Here is a 22,758-nt window from a genome sequence, read left to right on the forward strand (position 1 = left end):
CATATAATAACTTTTTTTAATATAACATATAATAATTTTTATTTTAATATAATATATAATAATATTTTTATACATGACATGCAAGGTAAATAATTTTTTTATATATTATGCTTTCTCTACCGGCCAAAAATGGGAGCATGGACTCAGAAACTAGGCAGTGTCTAACCCAAACCCAAAACCCCCCGAACAGACTGAACCCTAGCTCCTAGAGAACCTGGTCCAAACAAAAATAGCAAAACCGAGGAGGGCCTTCCTTTCTAAATTCTAATAAACGTTGAGTAACACTGTTTCCCCTCTTTCCCTCCGGCCGCTTTGTTCCCCTGTTAACTCTGCGACAACCAACATGACTCTGGAAATCGAAGCTCGAGAGTACGTTCCCTTCTCTATACATTTTCTCTTCACGAAATTTGCAGTAATCATGCTGTTTTCCCCGCTTTCTGCTTTTGGGTAAAATGCCCTGTAAATTGAGAGAAATTCTAACTTTCGTTTTGGTTATTTCACATTTCTTTTGTCCTTTCCAGCGTTATTAAGATTGTGCTCCAATTTTGCAAAGAAAATTCCTTGCACCAAACGTTTCAAACTCTACAAAATGAGTGTCAGGTGTCTCTGAATACTGTAGACAGCATCGAAACGTTTGTTGCTGATGTTAACAGTGGGAGGTGGGATGCCATATTGCCTCAGGTGGCTCAACTTAAGCTCCCAAGGAATAAATTAGAAGATTTGTATGAGCAGGTTTGGACTCTATCAGACAACTTTAACTAGTTTTGGATACCCATTACTGTGTAATTCTTTATAAGCATATAAATAGAGGGTGGTATTTGGCTGTTTTCTTTGCTACTGGCTTTTTTGCTTCCAGAAGTAATGAGAAAAAAAAGTGTGTATTGATTGAAAAGCAAAAAATAGTTTTGAAGAGTTAATTTTTTTTTTTGAATAACAATATGCATGATTGTTTTTTCTATATAGGACAATTACGTAAGAATTTGTGTTGCATTTTAATCAATTCAAGTGATTTTGATATCTATTGGTGCTTTTGCTTTATAAGTTATAACAACATTTTAGCAAGTAAAATGTATATAGCAAAAATCAAGTATCAATATCAACAGTCAAGCTGAGCTCTTACTATTTTGTAGCCTTACAGTACCTTTTTAGCAGGTAACAAGTAAGTAACAAAATGTGTGGCAAAAGTAATGGTTGGAATTTACCTGTAATTATTTTGTAGAAATCAAATGCCTTTTGAGCTCCCATGGTGCAGTGTAGTAGGGGAATTTGAATAATTACTGATAATCATTTAGGATTAGAATGAGGAGTTTGTGATGCTGCAGTGCAGTGTGATTAGGGGGAGAATATTGTTTACAGAGGCTAAGAACTAATCTTGTGGTATTACAAATTACCAAAGAAGCTTTATGTCCGTCATGGTTATATGTGATTACTTGTGTTTTACTTGAGATTGAGCCTTTTACTTTATGTTATTTTATTAGTAAAAGGAATCTTGAGCTGTAGTTTGCACTTTGCAGAGATTGCTTGTGAGTAAGGTGATGTCTAACCGACATGTTGATTACTCTTTCTTTCCTTTTGAATGTGATGTTTCCAGGGGTTTATAATATATACTTTTGTCAGATCTCTGATTTGAAAGTTGTTGGTCTATAGCATATCACTTTCTTCCATTCTTTAAGAGGATCTTCATAGTTTAATCTGTTTTTGGAGTTCCTTAATTTTGTGCTGCCCTGTCATAATAGTCCTTAGCTTGGTTGTGTGGTTACCCTATTCTTAAATTTAGTGTTGTATGGTTCTTTTACTTCCCTCTTTATATTCGCAAATGAATTTCCTTACCTTTTTGTGGAGTTTCTTGCAATAGTATAGAGGTTTGATTAATTTGATCAATAAGAAGTTGAGTCTTTTATTATTAAATGCAAAGTCAATGCAAGGTGCAAAATATAGATAGACAAACATCTATATGTCAATGTATCTATCAAATATATAGATACAATATGTATAAATATATATCATACATGTAAAAATAACTTATGACATCTTAATCAATAAGAGGGCCTCCAAGCCCTACCTCCAAAAATTAGATGGTCTCCTGCTTTCTTCTACCACCATTACATCATCTTAGACAACAACCTACGAACAGCACATTTTTTTCTCTTTAGTTTTGCTCCTTGCATCTGGGATCCCATGGGTGTCGTGTAATGTCAAAAGAAGAATAGGTCCTTGATGTATTGTCCATGCTTATAAAAGTTTGATTGTTTCACCTCCTCAAGGTCCTTCGTAGTCCTCCTGTACCTTGAACTTGAGCTCAGCATGATGAATCTTTGTCATAATTGAGATGCCTATCCTTTAAATTATTAGGCCATGTCTGCTATCTTCATTTTGTGGTAATCCTGTTTCCATTGCTTTTTATTTACCACCCACATTATATTTCCTCATTTTTGTGTTGGGTTCTGCAGATTGTATTAGAAATGATTGAACTGAGAGAGTTGGACACTGCACGTGCTATTTTGAGGCAAACCCAGGCAATGGGGGTTATGAAGCAAGAGCAACCTGAAAGATACTTGAGGCTAGAGCATCTCCTTGTCAGAACTTATTTTGATCCAAATGAGGTAAGAAACCTACTTTTGATGTCCTTTTTTACTGTTTCATTGTTTGTTTTATGATGATATGCTTCACTTTTGTTTTTGGTACATGCAGTGTGGTTTGCTGTCAAAATAAATATATATAAAAATTACCATTTATTCATGATTGCCACTTCTTTTTTTTCTTTTAAGTTATTTATACCTCAATGCTTGCCAAGAGCAGGGGCATAGCTACAGCTTGAGGATTAGGGTCCCTTGACCCTACTAAAATTTTAAATTCCTTTATAATATTTTTATAAGTTTAAGTAAATTTTGACTTGACCCCACTAAAAAAGAAAATTAAGGGTCATTTATAATATAAAAGAAATTTAGGGATCGATTTATAGTTAGTGAGAAAGAGACCGCATATTTGGCTTTTGTTTCGAAAGGAGCTAGCCAAAAAATTTAGTGCCTACAAAGAAGAATTAATTATCTGTTAGTTTTTTTTCTACTAAGACTAGTCTTGATTTTGCCAATTGTGAGTACAAAATAATACGGAATCTATAGTTGAATCGAATGGGAGATAGTTTGAGGCATAGTTGTTTGATTAGAAATATTGAAAAAGATGTATTCGATAAATGTTGATAATGAAGCAACAATATACAATAGTTTCAAAATATGAAAACTCATTGTAATAATTGTAAAGGAATGTTTTTACATTGAATATTTTCTTTTTGTTTTTTGAATCTTAATTTTTTCTGTAATAACATTGTTATTATTTAAAGATTTATGTATGAAAAATTTTATATTCTTATATTTGTGTATAGTGAAAGATAATACTCCTTTTGGTTCTTTTTGTATATCCCCTTTTGACTTTCACGAATATTAAGAAAAAACTTTGAATTTAGTTTATTTTGTAAGAACATTTAAGATTTTTTATATGATTGTTGTTCCTTGCTTTTTAATATCAAAAAATAAAAACCACAAATAGTAAATTTGAAATATGAAAAAGTAAAAGTATTAAGTGTTTGAAAGAAGTAAAGAAGACATAATTTCAAAACATTCAAAAAAGGGAAAATAAATAAAGAAATTGTGACAGAGGAAGTATTGTATTAGTATATTGACCCCACTGAAAACAGTTTCTGGCTATGCCACTAACCAAGAGGTAGATAAGGCTAAAATTCTTATGAATTTAAAGTTGTAGTTGTAATAAGGCAAACAGTCTGAGTAGACAAATGAAACATAATTCAACCTTTTACTTCAATTTGCCTCAACATTTATGTATTGATGCATGTGTAGTGAGCCTGATTGAATTTCAATTTGATTCAACATTTATGTATCAACTGATCATGGCTACCAGATGTTGATTGGTTTTGCAGCATGAAAGGGGTGTGTATGATTTTTTGAGAACATCTTTGGTTTGCCTGTTCTGTTTTCCTTTACTGACAGTAGTTATATTATTAGTTTCTTTGATTTTGGTGAACTGAAATTTAAAGCTTTTTTCTGCAAATGAAAATAGTGAATGTGTTTAGTGCTAATATATAATATTTTGAAATGCTATAAAAGTAATAAACTTGTTATATATTCCAAAATACTATTGATGCTAAATTACGTGTTATCAAAATGCACAAAAAATAATTAAATATATAGTGACTAACAGTATTTCTTTCCCTGGCTAGTTTAAAAAGAATAATTGTATTTGTGGACCATCTAGTAGGGATCATCTGAATGCTAGCGATGAAACATGTTGTCATTGTTAGATTGATGATGAGCTGATGCAATCTCATAACACATATTCTTATTAGTACCCAATTCTCTTTATTTTGTTGCGATTTTCTTAAGAGCAAGTTTATAATTCAAAACATTTTGTGGCAAAATATGGAAGTGAGTGGTGTTTCCCTTTCCCAGCACATTGGCTACTTGATATTTGGGGACTGGTGGGGCGTGAGGGATGAGTTTGGGTTTGAGTATTACGCCTCTAGAGGGAACATAGGAGAATGTGGATAATCATTTGTAATTACTAGCTGACGTGTTTATGCACATGTGAGGCATAATATGGTTGACTTCAGATTAGTAAAAATAGCTGAATTTGTGCTCCTTTATTTTGAGCTGATGATAGTTGTATTGAGTTTCATTGGATAGGTACTTAGCCTAAATTGCAGCTTTGAAGAAGCCTGAAATGTAGCTAATCTCTTTATTAGAAATTGATTGTTGTTGATAGGTCTTGTATGTTTAAGAATGGTAGTGAACAGTGCATCTTTTACTTCTTTGTTTGTTGTCATGGGACTGTTATTGCTAAGGTTCACATGTGAGTGTGGTTGTCCCATATCCGATAAAAGAGGGATGGGAAAGGGAATTTATACATGGAGGAGCTAAGAACCCACCAACTTAAGCTTTTGGATTCAAGTGGTGCCAGCATGCATATATAGGCTCTTTTGGTATACTCTTTGTGGTCTCAAGCTTTGGCTTTTCTCCTAACAAATTAGTATCAGAGCTGAAGGTTTGAGTAGGGTGTGGCATGTTGAGGTTAAATCACATGAATTCCTTTTGGTTGGTGGCTATTCATTGAATTACACTTTGGGAAAGAAAAGTCAAATCTTGAGCCCATGAGGAGCATATAAAAAGGGCTCGTACATACATGTTGGATGGTTTCCTTGGTCCTCTATGCATATATTGTGCCTTCAATTCGACTTCTACTCAACTTGGGACAACCACACTCGTATACTATGGTGGAGAGATAAGCTCTAGGCCTGTGCAGCTCTTAAGCAATGGAATGCAGAGTCCAGTGACTCAAGATCAGCACCACTTACTATAGTATCCAGCACTACTGCCTCACAACGGTGCCTCACCCTTGTTACTAGTGCTGCACACTCTCACAACTGAGCTAGAGAGAAAATACAGAGAGAAGCTTGAGAAAAGAGAGCTTTATTATTCAAGTATGTTGTTTATAAATGAGGGGAGGAGGCCACTCCATTACATAGAGAAGACCACTTATAGTGAATGGGTAAGATGACGCGTGTTATAGTCGTTTGGAGTAGGCCCAATAAATGTGGCAGTGTTGGAATGCCATACAGTTGGACACATTTGCAGGCTGATGAGGATAGGTTATTGTGTCAGCACTAGTGTGCATCTGGAGCATATAGTCCATATATCTTCTAGATAGGTCCTGAAGTATTCTCTGTAGGGTTCTAGAGCATGAAGGTTCTAGAGACTCTCTAGGATTGTGACATGTGGTGTGCCATACCTTGTTTAGTTGTGAGTCATGATCATGCTTGTGTGAGTAAATTATGCAATTTTTAATGTTGGTACTCTGCATTTTAATGTTCTAGGTCAAGACAAGTATAAATTTCACTGTAATGAAAAAGATGGAAACTACGAAACATTATAGCTCCCAAGCTCATCAATATTAAGCCCTGATTTGTCCTACGTTTATGGCTGACACTATGTCCAAGTAAACACATTGGCAGATCTTGCTAATGAACAAATGCGAGGACAATTTTATTGTGTATATGGATACCATGTTGGACAATAAATGTGCGCTTTAACATTTTCCTAAGCTGAAAATGGACATTCTGTTATGTTTTCTCTACATGAAAGTCCTTTATTCGTGGTACGTCATGTAGGGAAAAGTAGAAAAACATGTTTAATTTGACAAGGGATGTTGAGACATCTATTAAGTGGGCTCTAACCCGTCACCAAGATGCCAAACAGTGGCTATTTCAAGCCATAGACAACAAATATTTACCTTAGCTTGAAATTCCTCTAAACACAAACAAACAAAATGGTCAGGATATCTCCAATCACAGATGTCTCGTCCCCTCAATTCTCTAAAAGTATAAACCAGTTACAGTGTATAATAACAAAACATAATGAAAGCTTGAACTTGGGCCAGCGAAACACTGCAAAATTTGAATTTAGTTTAAAACCACCATAAAAGTAGCTATGTTTTTTGTGTTCCATAACAAGAATCCATTGTAAAATTAGATTGAATATAAAACTAAGGTCACAATCTCAGATAGGGTTGCGATGATCAATGATAAGCTTGCAAAATAGCATCTAGCAAAGAGTATATCTCTTTTATGTAGAAATAAAATGTAAGAGACTGTTTCTTGTGCATATTGAGTCTTATGGATTGGTGAATTTGAGAGCTACAATCACTTGTCATTGGCATCCTTCTTGATAACAGTGAGATTTCTCCTTGTCTTTGCTGTGCTTGTAGGCATTTTAGCTGAACAATTTAAAAGCCTTGGGTTTAACGTTGTCGTAAGTTTTGCTATTTTCAGTTGTTTTGTTGGTTTTCATAGCAATTGCACTTGGACTTGTGTAACAACAGATATTCTTTCTATTTTCTTTCTTCGGAGTTCCCTAGCCAACTGCATTAAAAGAAATTGAACTGTTTATTTTTAGTTGGATAATTGTTCTTTTTTGTTTTCTTATTAATTTCTATAGATGTTAGGTGGTGTTCCTACATATTGGTTTTGTGTTTTTTGATGGCCTTGTTTCTGGTTGGGTGTAAAACACTTATTGCCAATTAGTTTTCAGTTGGATGCTTTAGCATGATATTAGGTCTGACTGTTTGTTGCTCCATCAGTTATATGTTATTTGTTACTTGCTGCATTGTATTCATTGCCCCTGTGATATGCCTGTTTGTTTAAGTTGATGTTAACATTGAGCATGCGTATGAAATGAGAAAAAGTGCTAAGTGGTGTTATCTCCCATTGTTTGAGGTTGGGGTCTGTTGTGGTCTTATATTTAGGTTAGCTCTCTCCACTTGTTACCAATTTGTTTTAGTTCACATGCTCTCATAGATCCAAATCCTTTTGGCCTGTTTTAACAAAATTTTCCTTTTCTCATTTCATGCCACTATAAAAGAGAGATTTATTTGCAAACATTCTGTTTTGTTCCTTTGTGTGTATTTCAGAAAGTCAAATCTTTGGTTTTATTTATTTTTGTTGAACTGCCATGCCCCATTGAGAGATGCTAACTTTAGAAGTGAGAAGAACCTTGACTAGTTTTATTTTCTGGGTTTCATTAGCTTGGTACAACAGTTTTATGACTCAAGTCAATTCATGCTCTTGATTTATTGTTTATGTCCTATGTGTTTTGTAAAAAGTTTTATGTCTTCTGTGTTATGTAACAGGCTTACCAGGACTCAACAAAAGAGAAACGTCGTGCACAGATTGCCCAAGGTTTTTCTATTCTCGTTTAACTTCTACTGGTCATTTACCTTTGGCTTCAAAGATTGCTTTTTGAGACTCTATTTCGTTGTTACTCTTACTAATTATTTTTACTTCTTAAAGTCTAGGGCAAATAGAAAGAAGTCAAACCATGTCTGTAAAAATAAGCAAATGACTAAAATATACAAAAACTTTATATATATATTAGTTCTATGTAGAAAGCTATCATTTTTATTATCCTTGAATTCTTTTTTCTAAATTTTTAATTCTTCATAAAAATGTTTTTGCTTTTGCATCAAATACATTATTTGCTTTTTTGCTTGCAAGTATCTAAAACACCTAAGGTTTTATTGGTTGTTGATTTTGTTATATTCTTTTTGCTTCAGAAGGCCAAAGGCAAAAAGTGCCTTTGAATACAAAAGTTTTTTATTGGAAGAACTAAATAATATAGCACCTTTATGTTTTGATTCATTTACATTGTAATCATCTGATAAATTTTAATTTAATATGATCTTACCTTTTCTTTTTCCTAATTTCTTTTACTTAAAGACAAAATCTAAGGAAACAAAGAACAAGGGGTGGAAGCAACAGCTATATGGAGCCTCTAATTTTCGAGGAGTATATTTGTAATTTTTTTTTTTCAAAAAGTCTGATAATCAAGATTGATGGAATTATCAATTTGATAAAATGATTAATGTACTTAACAAGAAGGGGAGGGAGTGTATAACAGAATAAGTAAGAACTAGGTGTTAGGCTGACCTAAAGTATATTTTTCAGGGAAGTTACATGCTTATGAACCTCAAGGGACTTAAGTTTAAATATTTATAAAAAGCTCTTAGGTTATGAAAATAAGAATAATATGTACAATGAAAAGGTAGTTACAAGCATTTCCAGCTTTAGATATTTATGAATAATCGATATTATAATTCTAAGAATAGTTTTCTTTCAGCTAATTTGCTGTTAATGTTATTGCTTGTTATTGTAATTTCCTTTTCTTGCTGGGCATCTCAATCACATATTGGACATGTAATCCAGATGCCTTTTTCTCTCTGCATTTTTAGAAATTGATATTTTTCTAATAAATGCTGATAGTAATCAGAAGTAATATGCATACATATGTCAGAACCTTATAGTTATTTAGGCAAAAGATGGCAATTTGTAACACCTATTACTTCTTAAAGTAAGAGGAGTGTAAGTCATTGCAAATTGCAACAGTGTGATGGTGTTACTATGATTAATCCATTGCTTTATTGCAGTATGTAATAAAGTAGTGGTTAAATATAACTTTAGGTTGTGATTAATGTTTATTGAGGCAAGCACACCCCTGTCATTGCATCTTTTAAACCTTGGAAATTCACTACTTTCTAAATACAAGCCATGGATGCTCATGTAGGCATAATTTTTAGAAATCTGTCCAATGCCATATTCTTTTTCTTTTCCAGAGATATATAGAATAAAAAAAGAATAAAAAACTCTGTTCTGCAGTGTTTAAATTACCTCACATTGTCTTTGACAAACATTTCTCTAGTGATTCATTACATTAGGGGGTCACCTTAATGTTCAGTCCAGATGATGACGAATTTTAATAGATTTGCAGATTGACATTGTAAATTTTATATATTTTCAATATGCAAATTTCATGCTTGAATGAATTTTATGAGTTGGATAGATGATTTATCCTTTTGCATTTCAGCCATTGCTGCCGAAGTGAGCGTTGTGCCACCTTCACGTTTAATGGCTTTGATTGGTCAGGCTTTAAAATGGCAGCAGCATCAAGGTACATCTATGCTAAAAGTGACAGGAAGAAGCATCATTTGTTGGTTTCTTGTTGATTTGGTGCATAATAATTTCTCTTTACCATCTATTTTGTTCTTTATTTGGACTTCTATAATGTCTGAGATTTGAAACTGTAAATTTCATAAAGGAAAAATGGGCCACTGAATGACAAACTCAATGAAGCACAAACTAATGGGTGTATATTAATCAAATATGCCCCAAAAGTCAAATTTGTAGGCATTCAAAACTTAGTGAAGCTAAGAGTTTTGTTCTTTATTTGGACTTCTATAGTGTCTAAGTTTTGAAACTGTAAATTTCATGAAGGAAAAATGGGCTACTAAATGACAACTCAATGAAGCACAAACTAATTGCTGTACATTAATCAAATATGCCCCAAAAGTCAAATTTGGAGGCAATCAAAACTTGGTGAAGTTAAGAGTTGCAATGCTAGTAGATACATATATATGGTGCTTTTGATCTTGTTGTTTAAAATTGTTTACAAAGTGCACATTGAGGCCGGACTCTAGATGAAGTGCTAAAAGATTGCTGTGAGGGGTGATAAAAGGATGCAACACCTCAGAGGCATTTGCCTTTTTAAGTGGAGTGTGAATGTTTTTCTCACACCAAAAGGCAAAGCGTGCAAAGTATTTAAACATCACAAAGATTAGAAAGCAACCATGGCCACTGAACACTTTCTCTGTCCAAAATTTTACCGGTTTGACATAGAAAAGATAGATCTGCAGTAGTGTAAGGGAAAAGGAAAGGAAAAAGAAAAACAAATATGAGAAGATTCCAAGAGGTATAAAGATATGGGAAGGAAATAAAGCTTAAACCAAGAAGGGGTGGTGGGAGCAAAGTGAAACATTACATTAGATGCATGGGTGTGAAAAGGAAAGTAAAAAAAGGTTGTGGAGTTGGATAAAAATAGATAAAAGAGAGAAGAGAAAAATAAAAATTAAAGAAGAGAAAAATGTAAAACTAAAAAAAAGGCTAGTTTCTTTGAGCTTACTTAACAAGTTTAATCAGCCAGTTATTCTTTCTAGCATGTTGGATTTGGGTTTTGTTTACTTTTATTTTTATTTATTGTTGGGGTCATCATTCTATATGTGTCTTTTTCAGGTTTGCTTCCTCCAGGAACACAGTTTGACTTATTTAGAGGGACAGCGGCCATGAAACAAGACATAGACGACATGCATCCAACAACCCTATCACATACAGTCAGAGTAAGTTTTATTGTTCTGTGCTTTGACATTGTATGCTACTTGCTTTTCTTTATTTTTTTTTTATATCAGCTTATTGTTTTGGTTATGAGGTTTTTGTAGATCTAACATGGTGTCCTTTCTCTCTGTCTGGGAAACTGAATGTGTTTTAATGTTTTGTTTTACTTTATTATTTCTTGTGTACTTCCTTTTTTTTTAGATTGAAAAATCTTGATGTTTATTTGTTTGCTTAATTATTGATAAATTTTGATGGGTATCTGTGTTTCATTCAGTAAAATCTATCTTTTAGGTTTTTCCTTTTAAAATAAAATTTAAAGAAGGTAAAAATGTTGTAATAATCATAATAGAGCTTTTTAATCTTTTTTTCTTTTTCCTTCAAAGTTTATTTCCTCTTAGGCTTTAAAACAAACTACTGTAGCGAAGCACTTGTTTGCTGATCCAACATTTTCTATTCCTATAATTTATTAGAAGGAAAATGTTTTTTGAGACATATTACAGAGTGTGATAAATGATAGTCATTTGAATTTTGCTTAGTGTTAGTGGACTAGGGTCAATTATCTAAGTAGCAATTATTGGACTAGGATCAGTGAGAGCAGAAGGTGTTGATACCACATAGTTACCGTTGGTCTAGGCGAGGAACAGTTTAGAAAGGTGACAAATGCTTACTTAACATGGATGACCCAAATTTGACTTGCACAAAACCTGAACTCAGTCAACTGGATATATTTAAAAAGTTAAAGATTCAAAACCAAAAATGAGCTGAAGCCACAACAATCTAAATCTTTTGGTCGTCTTCATTCAGTAAAAAATACTGGTATTCTATTTGGAATTTGAATTAGTAATTCTCTGTTTTTTGCCGTGCCATATCTTCTTGAGTTTGATATGGCATATAAATCATCTTTAGGCTTGGCACCTATAAATTTTATAGGTGTTCTGTATGAGAAGATTTTTTTTTTCACCTAGGTTCCAGGGTAGTAATAGTCAATTTAGCTCATAAGTTCTAGTTTTAAATGGGGTTCAACCATGCTAAACTTATTTGATTATTTTTTTGGCCTAAACTGCAGACAAGAGTAGAAATTATTGGAATAAAGGTCAAATTTATTATTGTACTATATTGGGGTCTCCAATTTTACCATCTTACTTTTCTTGGGTGCAATGTTTCTTTCAATCTACGATTTTTGGTGTAATTTCACCATTTGACTGTTAAGAAGATGACTTTTACTGTTAACAGGATGATGTGGTAATTATTAAAGTAAAAAATTCAAAAAATTACAGTTAGACTAAATCAAACTTATAAAATAATGACATATCAAAAATTACTATCAAATCAATAATCTTTTCGTTCTTCTACTAAAAATAATTTTGATATTTTTCCCGTCAATAAATGGTTTAAAATATTTGTAGTATTTTAATTGTATTCATTTATTTTCAACAATTTTTCTTCGTAGTACTTTTTATTCTAAATAAAATATTATCATAATGGCCTGGTTGCCATTGTTTTAAACAAAAAACTTCTAATTATCTCAGGTTTTATCTTGATAACATGAGGAAATGAATATTCTACATTTCTAATGGTATATTTGTATTCCTTCCAAAAGTGACTAAGATTGCACCAGAAATCACAGTATGATGGTAACATTGCACCAAGAAAAAGTAATATGATAAAATTGGAGGGCCCAAGTTCCAAAAATAGTTCCATGGTAAATTTGAACCTTATCCTGAAATTTGTTCAATTTCGTCGATACCATTTATTATTTGCAATTGTCTAGCACAGTTCTATTTTCTCATGCTAAATGTTTCACATGCGGCTTTTGAATTGAAAACAATGAAAACCATGTAATAGATTTTTTGAGCTGGCTATTCGTTTATCTGTCTCATAAGGATCTTCATTTTCTGTGAAATATGTCCTGTAGAACCCATCATATCTCATATTAGTAGTGAAAGATTTACAGAAACACCCATGATTAGTTGTAAAATGGAGTTTTTGTGTTTGTGTGAACTGTATTGTGGCTTAAGAAGTATTTTGAAGGCGCAATGTTTTACAGCAGTGAAGGTTCTAGAAATTGTTTGTTTGACTTGATATACAGTGCTACCTTTGTTACCACTACTGCTTGCATTTCCATGAAATCTGAATTCCTTTTCTCTTTCCATCATTTCATTGCTTAGATTTTACTTGCAACCAATTTAATTACTTATCATATTCTTGTTGTTCACTAGTGCTTCAATTTAATTGGTTGAAACATATCATTGCTGATTTAGCTCTCCTTACTTTATTTCCTACACAGTAATATTCTCCTTTTATTGTTGACTCCATCCTCCTATACAGTAGAGAAAGTGCTCCTCCTACACTTTTTCTTCCATGTTGCTTTCTGTTCTAATTATTTTAATTCCCTTTCTAAGTCTTCTCTGCTGCTGTCCCATGTGCCTGGAGAACATTCGTTTGCATTGATTGAATAGCCAAAAAGCACTACTGCTTTTGGTTTTATTGGATTCCTTTTAGGGTTAATTATGCATTTGGTAAAGAACTATAGTCAAATGTTTGATTTGGTGGCTAAATTTTCAAAATGCACTATTAGATGCTCAAAATTTGCTTCTGTTAACCATATCGGACATCCCACTAACTCTGTTAGGCCAAAGTATGATGTGTCCTTGATGACCATTAAAAGTATGCCACATGTCCATTTAATGCAATGTCATCAGTGGAATTCTTTCACCTTCAACCCATGACATGGGAATATATGGTCATGTGGTGTATTTTCATTGACTATATGGGAGACATCATACTTCGGCCTAATGAGTTAGTGATATGTGCAATATGATCAATGGAAGCAAAGTTCGAGTACCTAATTGCACATTTTTAAACTTCATATATCAAATCAAACATTTGACTATAGTTCAAGTACCCAATGAATAATTAAACCTTTCTTTTATTATTTTTTTCAAAGTTCAATCAGAATGATATGTGATAATTGGCTTCCTGCTAAACAGGAGGAAGAATATTATTGAATCATTTGGAGGTTGGTTATTTTATGGCTGAAGTTGTTGGCATGAGTGAGAGATAATATGCAAATAAAACTAGTGGATGGAAAGAATTTTAAGACAAGTTTCAAACTGAGACAAGTTATAAGAAAAAAGCAAGATTTAAATTAAGTAGAGATGCCCCTAATTGAAGTTAAGATGAGAAAATTGGTCCTTTGAGATGATTTATCACATTCTCTTAGGCCTTTATTGTGCTATAGTGTTTTAAATCAAATAGAAACAGAAAGAGTGTAGAAGATAAACCAAAAATATATGTAAGTTGAAGTAGTGAAAGGAGATTTGGTATGTGAATATCTTGAGGATGTACTTTGGAGTGTGAACAGCCTTTTCTACAAGTGCTTTTGTCTATCTTCTATATATTTGGCTTGTGCCATCTCTTTTTTTTATTCTTTCCTTTTTCAAAATATTGTTATTAAGAAGAAAATGCTTGGCATGTAACATAAGTAAGATAGAGGGTTCATGTTGCGTTTATAGTTTGGGCATGCCTTGATTTGAGTTCAATTGAATGTTTGTCACTGATATTTCTTATTGTGGAACCCACAAAAACGTTTTTAACTGCCAATAGACATGAGTTTTGTAGCAATTCAAGAAGGTGAATGCTTTTGCTGTAGATTTCTTGGAAAGTGAAAGTTTTTAGCTTTTTTGGTTTTATAGCTAGTTTTTCTGTGCATGTTTTCTGTAATCTTATATAACATTCAATCTCTTCATCCTTTTTTACTTTATCCTGGTGGTTTTGCTGGTGCAGTTTGGGAAGAAATGTCATGCAGAATGTGCTCGATTCTCACCAGATGGGCAGTTTCTTGTCTCTTCTTCTGTTGATGGATTTATTGAGGTTTGATATCTTCAAAAGGGAAAACATCTCCGATAGTGCAAAATATATTGATGACGTTTGATTTTGTTTGCTGTTTTGTTGTTAATAGGTCTGGGATTACATAAGCGGAAAGCTGAAGAAGGATCTTCAGTACCAGGCTGATGTGAGTATTTTGTTTCTTTTAGATTATTTTATTTTATTATTTTTTTCTTTTCTGTTTCCAATACCAAATGGAAGCAGCCTGGTGAAAAATAACCTATTTTCATTGTACATAAGCGTTTGTTGTTGTACTTTATGGAAGGATTACTTTTGCCAACTCGCTTCTACTTGTTTTATCATGTATTGCAGCATCTTGAAATATTCTTATTAATAAGTTAAAATATGGATATAGATTTTGTTTGTTTAGCATGTAAACTAAAACTATCAAAAATATAACCTTGATCTTAATATCGGCAAGAAAGCATCTTATTTATGATTACAGAGAGTGTGTTTATTTGTTTCCCCTTGGTTGAACTTTTGTTTCCTGTGAGGGTAAAATGAAGACATGAAGTTAGATTGTTGAATGAGGATTATGTTTGTGCTCAGCCTGAGCTTGATCTGGACTTAATACGTATTGCATGAATTCATTGATCATAAACTCAATGCATTTTCTTCTGTTATAATGTGTACATAATTGGATATATCTATCTTCTCACATCATTTGGTGTTAGATTATTATCAAAGCGAGTGCCTCATGTGGTGTTGTTATTAGTTATGCCTCCTTATGTGCTTATCATATATTGCTTGCAAATCAAATGATCTTTTGCTTTCTCTTCTATGAAATTTGTTTGTGACATGCGATTTTTGCTTAAAGTGCATGTATAATGAGCATCCTACAATAAAATAACAAACATAAGATAAAATAACATTATTAGGATGCTTGTCATGGACATGTTTGATCTTGAATATTTGTGTCCCACATTGTTTGAGTTAAATAGCTTGAGTAAGCTGTTAATTAAGCTAAGCCAAACTCATGATGGCTTAGTACGATTCACAGTTAGGTTTGTTGTCATTGAGCACCCTGGTTGTTTCGTTCTTGTGCTTTAACAGGGCCCTCACCTGGCTTGCTTGGATGAAAGTCTGAATTTGCTTGGTGAATTTTCATCTAGATGTCTTTTCTGATGTAGTGTATTTATAGCTGGAACATCTTAACCTTTAATCACTTCATCTGTAAGTAAGTTTTATCTTCAAGATTATCTGCCATATTTGAAACCTGTTTGAATGGGAGTTTTTATCTGAACAGCTTATGAAGATGGGCTTCATTAGTGATCAAATTAAAGATGTAGAGAGTTTGTAAGAAAAGCTCTAATGTAGATAGGTATTGGGAGAGACAGTTAACAGATGTAGTGTCCAATTGACTCATGTTTCTATTAGCCAGTGCAAAGTTAGTGAATTATGGTGAGGTTGCTTTATAGAAAGTCTCACATACTTGTGTTCTGTAAGCTGATTAGTTCTGAAACTGTATGTTTGCTGATACTACCTATGACTTTGTTAGTGAGAATCATGCTTTGATTTTGAACATGAACATACAAAGAGCAACCCCGATATGGCAGTCCACCAATGTTCAGGAGAGGATGGATGATTGTATTTCTTTCTTGTCCTTTTGTTGCTTTATGTTATTCATTTTTTAACATTTGTGCTATTACTGATATATCATCTCAGGAAACGTTCATGATGCATGATGATCCTGTCCTTTGTGTTGATTTTAGCAGAGATTCAGAGATGATTGCATCTGGGTCACAAGATGGAAAGATTAAGGTGAGTTCAGTTGCGTATGCTTGAATTAATATTCTGGTTGTCTGTGCTCCAGACAAGAGTATCGTCCTAATCACATGCAATTTCTTTATTTAACATCTGCCATTTGTTTCAGGAATGCATGTTGTCTAATGAAAGCATGTTTGTGAGAAGCCTCATAGAATTAGTAGTTTTCTGATGATATAATAGCAGTTCTATATGGTATTTTAATGGCTGCTTGACATTTTTCGGTCAACTTTGGGTCCCAGGAATCTGATAACTTTTGATGGTATTAATACTTGGGATCTTCAGTTGTTGCTACTTTTTCTTTTCATGTTTCCCTTGTTTTAAAGGTTTTGGTTTTACTTAAAACACTTGTATGCAGTGCCAAGAATGATTTCTATTGGTTTAAGATTCTTGTGACTCTTGCAATGATTCAAAAAGTAAAAGTGCAGCTCCTTTTCCATCACAAGAGCAATGAGGAAGCTACAATGCCACAGCTAAAGTGACTGGTAGCTACCACATGACATAACATGAAACAAGTTGAACAATGCTACTATTTAAAATAGCAGTTGTTTCTACCATGCCAAGAACATCAATAGCTGAAACAATTTTTAAAACTTGTTGTGGATGGTTTTTATTTGATATGTCTAATTTGGGTTTTTGGAACCTATTTGATGTTCCATATTCATGGTTGGGCTTCATCTTGTAGGTTTATCAGATGTACTTGACTAGTACCTGATTCTAGACCTTTTCTTGAAGGAAGTTGGTATTTCGTGTGTTATTCCAGTTTTTCTCAATGTTGCAGTATTCTTTGTGAAATCAAATGTCATTGATTTACAATTGGAATCTTAAGAAAGTCACGTAAGAAACTTCTGATTTGTAACATATTTTCAGGTTTGGCGCATAAGGACAGGTCAATGCTTGCGTCGTCTTGAACGTGCACACTCTCAAGGTGTGACAAGTCTTGTCTTCTCTCGTGATGGAAGCCAGTTACTAAGTACATCTTTTGATAGCACTGCAAGGTTTTAGTATATGGCCATCTCCTTTGCATATACTCTATTATGTCAAATTTAAGTGCATGCATGAGAAGCAAGTAGTTAATACGGAACAATTTATCTTTGTTGCCACCTAGGACCAATTTTTTCCTTTATTTGTAATTTTTTTTTCCATTCTGAAATTCCCATGTCCATCAGCGATTGCTTTGGTTGCTGAATATTTTTACATGTCAGTGGTTGTGATATATTGATGTCCAGATGCAATATCTGACAAGTTTTATGGTTGCTTCTTTCCTCCCATTTTTTTTTTTGGGTACAGAATCCATGGATTAAAATCTGGAAAGTTGCTGAAGGAATTTCGTGGCCATACATCTTATGTGAATGATGCCATTTTTACAGCTGATGGAAGTCGTATTATTACTGCCTCCAGTGACTGCACTGTCAAGGTAAACTATTTATACATGTATTCAAGTATCTGGCCCTCTTTTAGTCATTTCTTTGGTGTATAACAGATCATGGGCTGCCTTTTCTAGGTCTGGGATGTAAAAACAACAGACTGCCTACAAACATTTAAGCCACCTCCTCCTTTAAGGGTATTCTATTTCCCAATTAAGTTAGCATATATCAGATACCATAATTTTTCTGTTTGCCTTTATATATTTTCTTTCCATCTTTTGACTTGTAGGGTGGTGATGCTTCAGTGAATTCCGTTCATCTTTTCCCAAAAAACACAGATCACATTATTGTATGCAATAAGACGTCATCAATATACATCATGACACTTCAAGGACAGGTAAGTTCCAAAACAATTTTAGTCCTGTTGATATGATTTCACATTGTTATGACTAAACTGAAGAAGCATGTTTCCCAAGTTATTGCATTGATGCTTGTCTCATCTTCTTGATCATCAAAGCATATTCAATTGTTGGAGATTTAATAGTGGTCCTATTTGGAATATTTCAAATTGCTATGGTTTTAGTTCAAATTATCAAATCATGTTCTCCTTGACCACCAATTCCACCTTTCTGTTATGGTCTTTTTTTTTTCTTTCTATCTTATTGATTTCTATGTTGGCTATACCATAGTAAGCATTATCTGTTCCAAGTTGTAACTCATTAATCTATACTGTAGAAATTTTGAATTTGATAAGAAAAATTGAATTTGAAGTTATAATTTTTTAATATTGGCTTGTGAGCCTAAAATCTTTATACTCTTCGATAACATTAGTGATTAGCCATTGTAATATTATGTTTGCTTGTAGTAAAGCTAATACTTTATGAACTCATAATTTTTTTGTTATATGCTGGTGGGATGGAAATGAGTTTTTTTTGGTCATACTTTACTTCCAAAATGGTTGTGGTGCAGGTTGTGAAAAGCTTCTCATCTGGTAAAAAGGAGGGTGGGGATTTTGCTGCCGCTTGTGTGTCACCTAAAGGTGAATGGATATACTGTGTAGGCGAGGACAGGTAATGCTTGAAATTATTCTTTTAAGAAATATAAGATTTAGATTGTAAAGGCCGAATCAACTTGTAAAGCCTCCAAGGGAAGCAAATCTCTTTAACCAGCTCTTATTTGGCATGATTAGAGGAGGGGTTTTAGTTTTAGCTTGGGAACTTGACATGTTTATTGCTGTTGTAATTTTGTGGCAGCTTATTTTTGGTAAAGTAACTAATGAAAAGGTCATGGTAAGTTATTTTCACTGTTTCTTGTTTGGTAGATATGGTTGGCCTAAAAATGTAGACATTCTGAGAAGCCTCAGTACATTGGAATAAACAGATTAATGATTACAAATTGTTCCCTTTGAATTTGAACACTTGCATATATATGTTTGTTATGTGGTAATATCCCACAACAATTAAGTTCAAATTTTGATGTGGCCCTATATTCGAGTTGGGTTAACCAGCAATTGTCAATTTGTTGTGTGTTATATGGTATCAGAAGACAAGTTGTTTGTTGCCCCTTTTTTGTTACTGGTGTCTTTGTTTTAGTTGTTAGTATTCAGCCAACACATGAGGTAAACTATTAAGTATTGCTATTCCTCAGTGGTTAAGTTTAGAGTTTATTGTTATCTTATTTTCAAGTTAGACCTCTCTACTTATTGCCAATTGGTTTTGGCTGGATGCTTTAGAAGGTTTATTGCCAATTTTCTTTTTCTTATTTGGAAGTGGCAAAATTTGACCCAACCTGAGTTACCTGACTCAACCCGGCTGAAACTGAACCCAACCATAACCCAATAATACACAAGTGCACTCGTACTCATGACTCCCAAGATTCTCTCTCCACTCTTTATGGTAGTGCTTCCAGGAATTTGAGAGGTGAAGCTCTTCAAGTGCATTCTCATGTTGCAGGTGTTTTTTGTCTAGCTATTATCATTCTTCCTCTCACTGTTCCTTGTCCACTAGAAATTCTTTTCTTCCCTCTAAGTAATGTCTCTAAGGTGTTTGATGTATTGTGGCAATGAAGTTTTTGTTACATTTTTTTAAAAGTTGAAGTGGGAGCTGGTTTTATTGGGGTTGAAGGTTATTGGTTGCTACAGTCTTTGTCTCTGGTTGTTTTTTTATTCTCTATAGGATGGATTCGATGGTTGTTTATTCTCCTTCTAATTATGGGCTTGTGTACTTATTTCTCCGATTAATAAATTTATCTTGCCTTTAAAATAAAAAACGAAATCCTTTTCTTCCCTCAAATCCCCAATCTCATGTTTCTTACCACTTGAGCTAAGAAGATGACTTAAGCCTTCAAAACCTACTATTTCTTCTAACAATGGGGCAAATTTAACCTAACCCCTGATTCTATGCAACAGACTGCAAGAATTCTAATTCCATATGGCCAGAATCATTTAGTTTGAGTTTTCATTTTTCCTTCTGTTGTCATGGTGTATTGATCCTGACTCTACTATGGTAAATGTGGTCCAGAAAGCCTCCTGTGTGGGATTTATTGCAGTGGAAGAAGTATGACTTGTGGCTGCAAATGACTTAACTGTTAACCCATTTATCCCTTGGACATAATTTATTGGTTTATCGAGTAGAATGTGCACCCTTTTTCTCATTGGAGGCCACTATATCCTTTGGTTGTGAAGTTTGGGTGCAGTTGTAATTTCAAGCATTACAGTCTTCTATGGGGAACTTATAATGTTTGCTACTTGATTAACATGATTTGCCTCTTTTTGCTACTGAATGTATGCAAATTTTACTTGCTTAATAATGGCTCTAAATGTAACATATTTTTCTCGGTCTCTTCAGCATTTTTAACTTGTTTTTGATTTCGTTCCTATTAATATCTGCAGGAATATGTACTGCTTCAGCTACCAAACTGGAAAACTAGAGCATCTACTGACGGTAAGCACTCAGGTTGAGGCTAAGTTTTTGTCGATCTAACACTTTAAGGTTTCTCTTACTTTCACTTTTGCAATTTTAAAATCACTTTTTTTTTTTCAAAATTTTAAAAAAAGTAAAATGAGCAGTGTATCTCCATTTTTGTTCAAGTGAACTTTATTCTAATTAAGCTCGAACTAGAAGCCAAGCTTTAGGAAAAGAAAAATGAAATTGGATTGGTGGTATAATTTAGATGGTTTGTGTACTATTACCATAATATTATGATTATGATTTAAAGCCATTACATAAGTCAATTTTGGAAGTCAAAAAACAAATGAAAACAATAAAAATCAGGTTAGAATGATGTATATATTCTTCAATCCCTTTGTCCAGGAGCTTAATAAGTGAATACCTTGGGGAATTCTATTCATCCTTTGTACAAAAGTTTCCAAATGTGAATGAGAGTCCCTTTTGCATTTACTGCCCATCCTTCTAATTACCTGTAACCCAGACACTTTCCTAGTGAGATATGATGGGCTTTTGAGAAGGAAAAGGTGGTGGGTGTTGGTAGCTCAGAAAGTTTCTCTGTTCTGTTTGATGTTGACCATGGGAGTAAAGATGTTATAGGGTTTCTTGCGGCAATTGGCAGTGTCCTGAACTGAAGATGGTGTTTAAGAGTTGGGTGTTAGCTAAGTTATGCATGTTTGAAGGTGTGCACCTTGCCCGTATTCTTCATCTTGGGGATTTAGTAAGATATTTAATAAATTAGAACAAAAGCATAAGGAAAGTAATCTATTGAAGTCATAACAGTCTGAACAATAATTTCGTATTGTTACTTACATTGAACCTTTGTGTCAAGTGATATATCAAATATACAGGTGTGGATGTGCACTCGTGTTTGTCTTGGCATGGTATGTAAATATTTTATACTCCTAAATTCGCTGTCCTTAGAAGTTAGAACTATAGAAGTTGTACTCAATTATCATTACATGTGTGAGCTGTGGGGTTTGGAATATAAACTTTCGAGAACTGAAAGATCAGAAAATCACTCAATCTAGAAGCTAAAACAATTCAGTAATGTATTGAAGACTTGGCTGTGAATGTTTAACAAATCCTCTCATGTAGCTTTTCCCATTTGAAAGTATGAGCCAATCATAACCCCACTGCTTGTTCAAAACTTTAATAATCTCTAGAAACCTTGTGTGGAATTCATATGTATTACATTAAACAATGTCTGTACCTTCCTTGCATTGTTCTTGAATTTCATAGACTGACCACACAACTGAATGGAATGTATTATCCATGTAGTATAAGATATTTTCTACATTTAGAGTTGCTTCATGTTGAAAGATTCCAAAGTCGGCATGGTATGTACTGTAACTCTATATCACGTAATATTTGTTGTCTGTTTATGTCAATGGCAGGTCCATGAAAAGGATGTAATTGGTATTACTCATCATCCCCACAGGAATCTTGTTGCCACATATGCTGAAGATTGCACCATGAAATTATGGAAGTCATAAATTCAATTATCTGTTCTTTCATGTTTTATTCTTTTCTTTAGAAAATTTAGCTTTTCGACATGTTATGTGTGTTCTTGGTAAGCTGTTACAAGTTGTGATGTTGCTGGCTTCCTTGTACAAAAGTGAGTGTCTGTTTTTTGGAGAGAACCCAAATATTTGATTGATGGCCTCCTTAACAATTTAGATAGAGAATTAGAATAGAAATGTGCTCACAATTAACTCTCCTTTAAACTTAAGAATGTCATATGGCTTTTAGCTGGACAGCTGCTCTAGGTGTTGATGGCTTGTGCTATTGTGCAATCGAATGGTAGTCTTTGCCACAGTTTATTTCCCATTTGAATTTCTGGTGATCATGCATTTGAAGGCATTCCATTCCTATTACTCGCATTAAGACCACGTTTATGTGTCAATTGTGTTCCTTATTGTCAATTAAGAAGCTCATTAATAGTACTTATCATTCAAGTCTAAGGATTCTTTGTAGCATGCAATGTGCAGCTGCTGGCATTGTTTTTACTTTTCAAATGGCTAGGTACATGGAGATTCATGATTCAAACTTTAGTTTCAATTTCTTA

General features: G+C 33.6%; 1 protein-coding gene across 1 annotated transcript; it reads left to right on the forward strand.

The window, feature by feature from the left end:
• Window positions 1-201: 201 nt before the first annotated feature.
• On the forward strand, window positions 202-22,520 carry SMU1 (transducin family protein / WD-40 repeat family protein). The gene is made up of 16 exons (XM_018126056.2): window positions 202-369; window positions 522-732; window positions 2,451-2,603; window positions 7,696-7,744; window positions 9,426-9,509; window positions 10,628-10,731; window positions 14,513-14,599; window positions 14,688-14,741; window positions 16,280-16,375; window positions 17,249-17,376; window positions 17,669-17,795; window positions 17,883-17,942; window positions 18,035-18,142; window positions 18,715-18,815; window positions 20,636-20,687; window positions 22,088-22,520. Exons 1-16 carry the CDS (start codon window positions 344-346, stop codon window positions 22,184-22,186), a joined length of 1,539 nt encoding a protein of 512 aa, XP_017981545.2. The 5' UTR covers window positions 202-343; the 3' UTR covers window positions 22,187-22,520.
• The last annotated feature ends 238 nt before the right edge of the window (window positions 22,521-22,758 follow it).

The sequence above is a fragment of the Theobroma cacao genome, chromosome 8 (assembly GCF_053813885.1).
Source record: "Theobroma cacao isolate CCN51 chromosome 8, ASM5381388v1, whole genome shotgun sequence".
NCBI classification, from domain to species: domain Eukaryota; kingdom Viridiplantae; phylum Streptophyta; class Magnoliopsida; order Malvales; family Malvaceae; genus Theobroma; species Theobroma cacao.